This window comes from Pholis gunnellus, assembly GCF_910591455.1.
Source record: "Pholis gunnellus genome assembly, chromosome: 17".
NCBI classification, from domain to species: Eukaryota; Metazoa; Chordata; class Actinopteri; order Perciformes; family Pholidae; genus Pholis; species Pholis gunnellus.
Genome location: NC_136544.1, coordinates 1,591,815 through 1,601,765, shown reverse-complemented (window position 1 = coordinate 1,601,765; position 9,951 = coordinate 1,591,815). Strand labels below are relative to the sequence as shown.

At 45.7% G+C, this 9,951-nt stretch overlaps 1 protein-coding gene across 3 annotated transcripts in view; it reads left to right on the top strand.

Annotated features, from left to right (window-relative positions):
• Positions 1-4,283: 4,283 nt before the first annotated feature.
• The window catches only part of LOC306709046 (voltage-gated potassium channel KCNC1-like), a gene marked incomplete at both ends in the record, with an annotated part of 69,235 nt that continues 63,567 nt past the window's right edge, over positions 4,284-9,951 (top strand). For all 3 annotated transcript variants that reach the window (XM_079177064.1, XM_079177063.1, XM_079177062.1), the window contains one exon: positions 4,284-4,826. In XM_079177064.1, coding sequence (XP_079033190.1) covers positions 4,284-4,826 — 543 coding nt within the window. The remainder of the gene's footprint in view (positions 4,827-9,951) is intronic.

The window sequence follows — 9,951 nt, the reverse complement described above, 5'->3', positions numbered from 1 at the left end:
AACTGGCAACTGACTGTAAATGCCTTTTCTGTCCAAGATTGACATTTCTTTAATGACCATGAGTAAGTAAACTTGCCAAAGTTATTAAAGGTTTTCAATGTAAATGTAAATGTATCTATCGATCTGACTTTTTGTCGATATATAAAAGACTGAAAGCCTACAAGACCATAGAGGCCCTAATAAAATGTGTTTCAGTGTCGTTGTAGTGGACCCTATATAGCAGAGCACAGTGCTGCAGACTGTTCTCAACAGACCAACACAGCACATTAGCTCTGCACTAGTGTGTGTATGTGTGTGAGAGAGAGAGAGAGAGAGAGAGAGAGAGAGAGAGAGAGAGAGCGAGAGAGAGAGAGAGAGAGAGAGAGAGAGAGAGAGAGAGAGAGAGAGAGAGAGAGAGAGCGAGAGAGAAAGCAGTAGAGATGATAAGGGGAGGTGGAGATGGAAATGGAGAGAATACACTGTGTGAGAGAAAAAGAGAAAAAGAGAGAGAGAGAGAAAATTGGGAGAGCACTAATGATCTGACGGTCTGCAGTCTTTTCCCCCCATTTTGTGGAGCTCAGCAAATACTCGTTCTGCTTCTGGCCTCTCTCTCTCTCCCTCTCTCTCGCTGGTGGTGGAGGGACTATCTTGCAAAGGAAAAGAGAAAGAGAGAGAGAGAGAGAGAGAGAGAGAGGGAGAGAGAGAGGGAGGGAGACAGAGAGAGGGAGAGGGGGAATGGGCGGTGGGCGTGAAACACTCTATCATACCCCTCCTGCTTCGCTCTAATTGAGCCAAGTGTTTTAGTAGATTGAAAGACAGTGTGGAGGAAGGGAGTGATGCAGCAGAGAGAGGGAGGGAGGAAGGGAGGGAGGGAGAGGACACATGAGAGCTTTGGTAAAGGAGACTCATTTCCATGCACACTGAACTGGATCTTGAATATGAGTGTTGTTCAACTTGAGTGTTGAGGTACTGGCACTCCTTTTTGAGATCTTTTACTCCCACATGGACGTTTCTTTGACTGCATACAGTATGTGTGATGGATGTTTTTATCACCAAACACATGAACAAAAAAAAAACACTTAATCATGTCCATAATTTAAGACACGGGAAGAAACTTTAAGTACATTTTAATGTTAATACGTCTTCACATGTATGGTAAAATGTATCCATCCGTTTTCTGTACCGGCTCATATGGCCTGTGTTGGGTTTCACCAGCTATTCATGAAAATCCATCACGAAGTTTAAACATAAAGGTTGCACCAGTGAAGCTTCAGAAACGTCTTAGCTAGTACAGACTTTAGTGATGTGTAAATCTGTTGCTAGGAAACTTCTATGGTGCTGGCCAATATGTGACCTAAACAGGAAGTCACACTGTCATCACATGCTAAAGATAACTTCCAAAAAACCTACAGTTTAGAATGAGTGGGAAATATCTGATTTCACTAACCTAATGTTTCCTAATTTGAGGTCTGTTGTCATTTTCAGGTCATGTATGCTGACCGTATTCCATATTGTGTCTTTTACTCTTCTTATTAAATGTATTAGCAGGCTAACGTTAGCTTTGTCAGTTGGTTCAGGTGCTTCACAGCAGTAACACCCAGCAGTTCAAAAAATGTCCTTAAGTGGTGTCACTTGAGTCAGTGTCTGTTGGGAAAGAAGACTTCAAGTTTGAAAACAGAAGAAAGTCTGGAAGTAAGGAGTTCATTGGATAAATTGGCCGCTACTGGCATAACACAAATGAGTCTGTGAAGCTACTGACAATGTTATTGTTTTTGATCATTTTTAAGTCTTTACTTATCAAGAACAATTAAGCTGTTTGGTAATGTTTGATGTAAAATCAGTGATCATGTTTAGTAGAAAAAGAAAAAAAAAAGTTCACGGTCCAAGTAACAAAAAATGAAGAAATGAACTCATGTTTTTGTGTCTACTGACACATTTTCATCAGGAGGCTTCCCTTCCACAAGCGATGTACACCCACACCGACCGGATTGGGAAGAGGAGATGGTGCCAAAGTCAAACTCTGGCTGATCATTTCTGGGCAAATATCCATCAAATATTAAGTGTCAGACGGACACCACTAAAATTCAGTGTGGACAGAAAGTGATGGAAATGGATCATCGACTGCTTGCTCTCTTTGGCTTGTTGGGCACTGTGCATCCAGGGTCAGATTGACGCGTCAGAACTGTGGAAGACGCGATCCGAACCCAGCGTTAACCTCCGGTGCTGCATAATGATGCAGACGCAGCCTACGCAGCAGAGGAGACAGCTTAGCCATCTCAGCTAGTCAGGTTTAGGAGCACTGTTGACGCTAACTTGACTAACGACTCACGTCATTACCATGTGACCAATGACTTACAAGACTAGCGTGTGAAAAACAAGTCACGTGAATAACGACGATAGACTTAAGAAGTGGACGTAGTCATTGTGACGTCATCATTGGTTTGTGGACTGATGTTTTGAAGCCGCCTCGAGTTCGACGATTTTGCCGGCGCCATCTTGGATTACGGCTGTCTCCGTGTTGTTTTATTGGAACCCATAAACAGAAGTGACCATATTTGGAATGTGAGGAGTGTCGTACAGACGCCGTATACGGCTTTGGTAGTGGCAGTGACCTGTCAATCACAGTAGCCCCGCCCTAAAGCGTACCCTACTTTATGGTCTATTTGACTCTAAATGGACCATACTAAATGAACATCATGCTGTATTGAAGAAGACTTTACACTAGTGATTGAGACCATAAACTCATGTTTACAATGTTTACTGAGGTAGTACATTAGTCAGAAGGAGGCCCATTTTCTCATAGACTTCTATACAATCAGAGGAGTCGCCCCCTGATGGTCAGTAGAGAGAATGCAAGTTTTATGACACTTCCTCATCAACTGCTACCTCAACGACTCACATGGGTAACGTGGGTTGAAAGTGCGGTGCATCGTTATGAGACGGGGAGGGGTTTGTCTTTGATGAGTTGAGAGAGAGACCGGGGTTGACTCACGTGGCTACCGAGCAGTGTTGGGCAGCGACACATTGCTGTAATATTATTACTTTCCCAGTAACCAGTAGTCTGAGGGAGTTCCGAGTAACATTGCGATTTGTTGAGTTGAACTTTGGAAAACTTTCAAGGGAACATGCCTCAGGCGCATGTGTGACCATGCCAGGAGGGAGAGGAAGACACAGGCCCAGTTCAACTGGATACAAAAGCATGCATTGCAACCTCAGTTTAATAATTTGCACCTTCAGTTAAAATCTGAAACTCAATTACTGCATTTTGTGACTATTTCACAAACTGTAGTCAGACTGTGTTTCTGTGTGTCTGTTTCTCAAAACTGGGGTACGCTGACCACCATCAACTGTAGGTTATACTCTAACTATGAATGAGTACCTCATACAACCATTAAACCTCTGGCAAACAATTATATTTTACACAAAGAATATTCTTCCAACTTGTTGTCAACTCTTTATGTTTGGTCCCTTTCCTGTTGCAACATGACAACGTCCCATGCTCAAAGGCGGCTCCGTGAAATGTTTTTTTTCCAGAGGTTGGTGTAGTGGAAGAACTGGACTGGTCTGCACAGACTAAAGCCTTAAACCTCACCTTCCTCCAACACCTTTGGGATGAACGTAAACACAGTAACCCTGGGCCAGACCTGAACACCCAACATCAGTGTTGGACCTCTTCCAAAACCGTAAGCATAAAGACACATAGAAGGTGTAGCTTTCTTCAACAATGCAGTTTGCCATTATTTTTGGTATTTGAGCATTTACTGATAAAAAAATAACCATATAGTTTCTGTCCCTCTCTCTGCTTCCCAGTTCACTGAATGTTATTTCTTTGTCAGTTCAATCGAAGGATGCAGCAGATTCCACAGTAGCTACCAGAGAGCCCCGATGTGCAGAATGTGAATAGATTTGTTGGGCTGCAACGGCAGTTTTGACCTGATAATAACATCAAATGAGTAATATGAATTAAATCAGTCAGTCAATCGGGCAGTCAGTGATTCAGCGGGCAAATCTATTGATTCATAAAATCCGCATCCCACATATTCTCTCTCTCTCTCTCGCTCTCTCTCTCTCTCTCTCTCTCTCTCTCTCTTTCTCTCACTCTTTCACTCACACACACACGCACGCAGACTCCTCCTTCATCTCCTCTCCTCCTCCTCCTCCTCCTCTCAGTTGGCTCTGTGACTCCTTGCCGGGACGGTATAACAGTAGCCTACCGAGCGAAGGACCAGGCGGTGGATGGGGAAGGGCAGTAGCAGCAGCAGCAGCAGTCGGGCGCGCTGACCGAAGCATGCTCCAGCGCAGTCATGACTTGCTCGGCGTCAGATAGCGAGAAGATCGTGATCAACTGCGGCGGGATCCGACATGAGACCTACCGGAGCACCCTAAAGACGCTGCCGGGCACGCGCTTGTCTTGGCTGACCGAACCCGACGCCTTCAGCAACTTCGACTACGACCCCAAATCCGACGAGTTCTTCTTCGACCGCCACCCGGCCACCTTCGCCTTCATCCTCAACTACTACCGCACCGGCAAGCTCCACTGCCCAAATGATGTGTGTGGGCCGCTCTTCGAGGAGGAGCTCGCCTTCTGGGGCATCGACGAGACGGACGTGGAGGCATGCTGCTGGATGAACTACCGGCAGCACCGCGACGCGGAGGAAGCCCTGGACAGCTTCGAGACCCCGGAGCCGGACGTGCCGGAGGACGACCCGGCGCTCACCGGTGGGGCGGACGGCGACCTGAAGCGGCTGTGCATGCAGGAGGACGGCCGCAGGTCGACGAGGTGGGAAGTGTGGCGGCCCTACATGTGGGCGCTGTTCGAGGACCCGTACTCCTCCAAATACGCGCGGGTGAGTGTACCCCCCCCCCCCCCCCAAACACACACACACACACACACACACACACACACACACTTTCCCGTTTCTCCGTATTTTTACTGTTAAAGGACTTCGCTCCTTTTTTATTTTTCCTTTCTTTGCGCTGCGCTCGCATGCGCCATTTGGCACCGTTTTCGGCCACTGCGCATTGTTGCGCGTAAAGTGGCCCTCTAAAAGTGTTTTGGAGGAGTGGGGGGATGTCAAATTCACTGCAGTGTTTTTTCCCTTCCTCTCACATGTCTCACCTCCCCTCCTCTCCTCTCCTCTGCTCCGCTGAGGTACCCCCTCCGCTGCTCTTTCTTTTTCATCTCTCCCATTGATATCATCTTGTGAAGGTTTGACCACCGCTGATGCGTCAATGCGCATCAGTCCAGCCTTCTCTCTGTCTCTCTCTCCATCCAGTGTCTACATGTGTGTGTGCCAAATGATTTCTCCTGCAAAATACTCGCACAGATTAACATGATTTAAATGTTAATTGATTTGGGGTCCAGTTCTCTGCACCATCAGTCCACATGTGGTCCAATAATCTACTTAATCACATAAATCCACGGGGAAATCCAAATGTTGGTGGGTAGTCCTGCCTCCATGTGTCTGCTCTTTCTCACATATGCTATAGATGAAACAAAACTAAAGCATCCACCTCACACTGCATCCAATAGCATGCTGGGTGGTTCGTGCATGTGCGTGTGTGTGTGTTACTCCTTTACTCATGAGTGTGCTGGAAGGTTACCAGTGCCTGAGTGTCTGGATGTGTGTGTTCCAGTAGATAATGGTGCAAACACTGTTGCGCCACGAAACACTGCTCTTCCTCTAGCATTTGTCAGTTTGTTGCTTTACTTTTCTGGTGAGCACGCATCCCATTAGTGTAGACTGGAGAACGACATGAACCAATCACATCTCACTGATGTATTAGTAGTTAACATATGTAGAGCTGGTTTGAATCTGGCATGAACTGCACTGCTTTTACAGTACAGATGGTGAATCCTTTATGGCTCCAAAAAAAAGGAAGAGGTCCAGTAGAAATGCAGGACATATTGTACCCTTCATGTAGTAAAGCGGAGGGTAAGGGTCAGGGTGGTGTATTGGTGTTAGCGTGTACCACTTTACTGCGATAAGCTGGAGGTTGGTGGCAATCCGACGGTTGAAGGGTAGCCGATGCACACCCTTGGCTTCTCCTAGATTATTTAAAACGTGCGACGTGGAGGGTGAAGGTTGGTGCAGAGTTGTTGGAGTCGCAGTGTGTGATGACGCAGGGGTTCAGGGGTAGAACACGGGGTGACGGGGGACGGAGTCAGATCCACCACTGGTGATGACTCTCTCAGGATCAGGCCAAATCCAGGCTTCCATGTAGATGCACCGATTCCCAACTGTTTCAGTCCCGATACCGATACCTGGTCTTTGGCTACAGAGATACAGAGTACCGATCCGATACCAGTGTTTGATTAATAAGCTGTGTTCCTCACTGTGTGGAAGTGACTGGGATCATTCTTTGCATCAGGCTTGACTCAAACATTGCTTTTGTAAAAAAAAGTGTACTATTGGTTAAAACTTGTATATACAGGAATTTAAATCCCAGTATATTGCTCCACCTGTGCGGTCCGTCCTCCACCTATCACCCTTCGTCTCCCTCTTCTTTCCTCTGCTTAATTGTTGCTGAAAATCTATGGCCATTTGTAGAAACAGAGGCCAGTGGTGCTGACCAGGATCATTGTCAGTTGGGGGCTGTTTTCTCTGGACATACGCACAGAGACAGCATATTTGATAAGGCTGTCCTCGACTAAAGAAACGATTAGTCGACTAACACTTATACCATTTTGCCGACTAATCGATTTTCTGATTTACTCAACAGATCTGTAAAACTGGATTTCTCCACAACAAATCACACAAAAGAGCCACTTTAAATATTTTGTTTAACATGAGTTTCTTGGAAAAAAGTCAGCATGAAAAAACCTTCAAAAAGACTCATCCACTAAAGAAACCAAAAAGACCAGAATGATTAGTCAACTAATTGACTGTAAGCGTACAGCCCTGATATTGTCTCTGTGACTTAAGGTGTAAACACATATACACACACACACACACATACACACACACAGTCTGACCTGTGCACATGTAGTACTGTAGGGAGTATGAAAAACTGTAGATACCACACACCTACACACACACACACACACACACACACCTACACACACACACACACACACTCACACATCACCGTTTTCCTACTGTACAAGTATAAAAACATGTGGTCTAGAGAAACACATTACAGCCCATTTTCCCCAAAAAATGATGTCCAAATTAAATGATTCTGCACCTCGCAATTTGTGCCCAATGCCAACGTTCGTGTTAGTGCAGGAAGTAGTTTGCCCTTTAAGTACCAAGGCGGAAAGTAAGCACGTGTGTGGATGTGTAACATGTCTGAATTCCATGCAGGGGCGCAACAAAACCTGCAATTTACTTTGGCATCTTTATGAACCCGTAACCGCAATCTTTTTCTCAAATTCATTCAATGGAAGCCTTGCAGACTCTGTGTCACTGCAGTGCAGTGCAGTTTTGCCGGCGGACGATTGGAGCGCTGGGGTGCTGGTGTTGTAGAGGGAGGCCGGCCGCCGCTCATCTGCACGTACTGCCAGAACGTTAGCAAAGTGGCAACAATGTTAACCAAAACACATTTTGCTCTCGTCCAGCATTCGTAGCAGTACTACCTACGAATAATTCATTTGTAGATATCCCAGGATTTTTTTCAGTATGTTATTAACTTAAGTACTTCAGTAAAGGCACTCCCGTGGTTATGGTAACTATTCCGAGTTTTGTTGATTTTCCTGTGAAGACAGAAGTTTATTCTGAATAGACCGTATGCAGGAAAATGCAGGAAAAATGATGAATGACTCTTCTTATGATATCATACTCACCGTTGTCTGAGGATACGTTGGGCTATAATAAATATATCGATATGATTTTTGTCTTTGCCCACTTGGCCATTATATCCACAGTACTGATGAGCATTTATTAAAAATCTCATTGTGTAAATATTCTTGAAAGTGGCAATAGTCAACCCAACAAAAAGGCCACAATATCGTTATCGAGGTATTTGGTCAAAGAGATTGCGGTACTTGGTGTTCTCCGTATGGCCCAGCAATAGCGGTGTCGGTAGTTGCCGGTAGGTCTGTGGCATGTCAGCTGGGCTGCAGGACTCAAACATGGGTTGAGAACCATTGGTTTATAGCACATACTATTACAGGAGGAGTTTGGATTGTGAACCTGCAGCATTACAGGAGGACGGGCGCTCATTTTCGATGCGGCTGCATCTCCTTGAAGAATCTTGCCCTGTGCAGCTTTTTTTCACACATAAAATATGACAAGTCAGAAAATTGAAATGGCAGCCAAACAAGCGATCGAAGAACCAAACAGGGGTGACTGTAAAAAAAAAAGAAATACAAAAAAAAAAATGAAATGCTGGGGTGGTGTTATGGTGTGTGTGTGTGTTTTGGGGGGGGGGGCATCAGTATGACAGCTGAGGTGACTTTGAAAGTGTTGCAGTCAATAGTTTTCAGTGCCAGCGCAGGGACATAACGATAGGTTGGAAAAGGGGGGAGGGGGCAGCCAGCACAGCAGCATCGGCGCTCAGGTAGGCTGAGGTGAGGCGGTCGGCTCGGTTTTAGCTGATTAGTTCGTTGGAGAACGACGAGGGCGATCCTGCTGAGTGGTCCCTCGGCTGGGGAAGAATGTCGGATGTTAGAAGGAATTCAATTCCGTGCGTCCATTCATTATGCACATATGCAACGTCCTCGCCAAGGTAGCACGGTTTTTCCATCTCTTCCTTTTCCACCCCCACCCCCACCCCATCTTTCCTCTTCTCTCCATCGTCACCACGGACAGCTCGTGCTGCTTTATTACCGCGATTTCAGAGCTGAGTGCTGGATTGCTTATTATCGCTATTCAGCCCCCCCCCCAACCCCCCAACCCCCCAACCCCCCAAGCCCCCTCCTCTCTGGTTCTCTCCAGCTCTCCGCTTGTGCTATAGCGTAACACTGCAGTCCCCGTAGTAGCTGACTGCGCTCTAGTCTGCTGCAGAGAAGGAGGGAGAGAGACAGAGAGGGGAGGGGAGGGGGTGACAGGATGAGAGGTGTTTTTTAGTTGTGGTGTGTGTGTGTGTGTGTGTCTGTGTGTGTGTGTGTGTTGAGATGAATTCAGAGTAGGAAGCAGTAGGGGAAAATGAAGAAGAAGAAGAAGAAGAAGAAGAAGAAGAAGAAGAGGAACAGCATGGGGGTCACTTTCTGCACCACCCCAACATTTTTTGTTGCCCCTATTTTTTTCCCTCCCCCTTTCTGCTAAGCTGGGCAGGCTGGGACGCTCGTTTCCGTTTATTGATCGGGCCGTGCGTCTCTGCAAGCCTTATTCAGGTGGATGTCTCAGCTGAATGGTGTTCCTTTGTAAGCAAAACCTTCCCACACACACATGCCTCCCCTCTCTCTCTCTTCATCCTTTCACACGGTGCGATGGCAATTCCCAGCCCCTCAAGGAGGGAAACAAAACACCAACACAGTAGCAACACACACCTCCACTTACACTTACACACGCTTACTGTTTCTTCTGCCACACGCGGCCAATTGCGGCAGCGCTAATGTCATTTTGACCTCATTCTCAGGGGCTGTGTTGCATACGCAAGTTATTTTTGTTCCTCATCATTATACTGTCTGTGCTGTCATGGCCAGAGCGTAGTACTTAATCCTGCAGTTAAGCTCCTGTAATTTATTTGAACAGTATTTGATAGTAGATATACTGGGTTTTATGGTAATTTTACAGTATATACCAGCATGTTACCGTTTATTTACAAAGGGTAATAAAATCTACTTTATCATTTGATTCCCCACAACTAAAAAAAAAAGGGTAGAAAACACAAGAATTCATATACAATACAAGGAGTTTATTATTTGTAGTCAATCTCTTATACAGCTGACTTTGTAAGACAAAATTTAACAACATTTGCATTCAAAAACACTGAACTTGGCAAAGCATATTTCCACCACTTCACAGAAAATACTGTATTAAGCGGATCAATTATTTATCCAGCACTATGGCATTAACTTTTAATTTA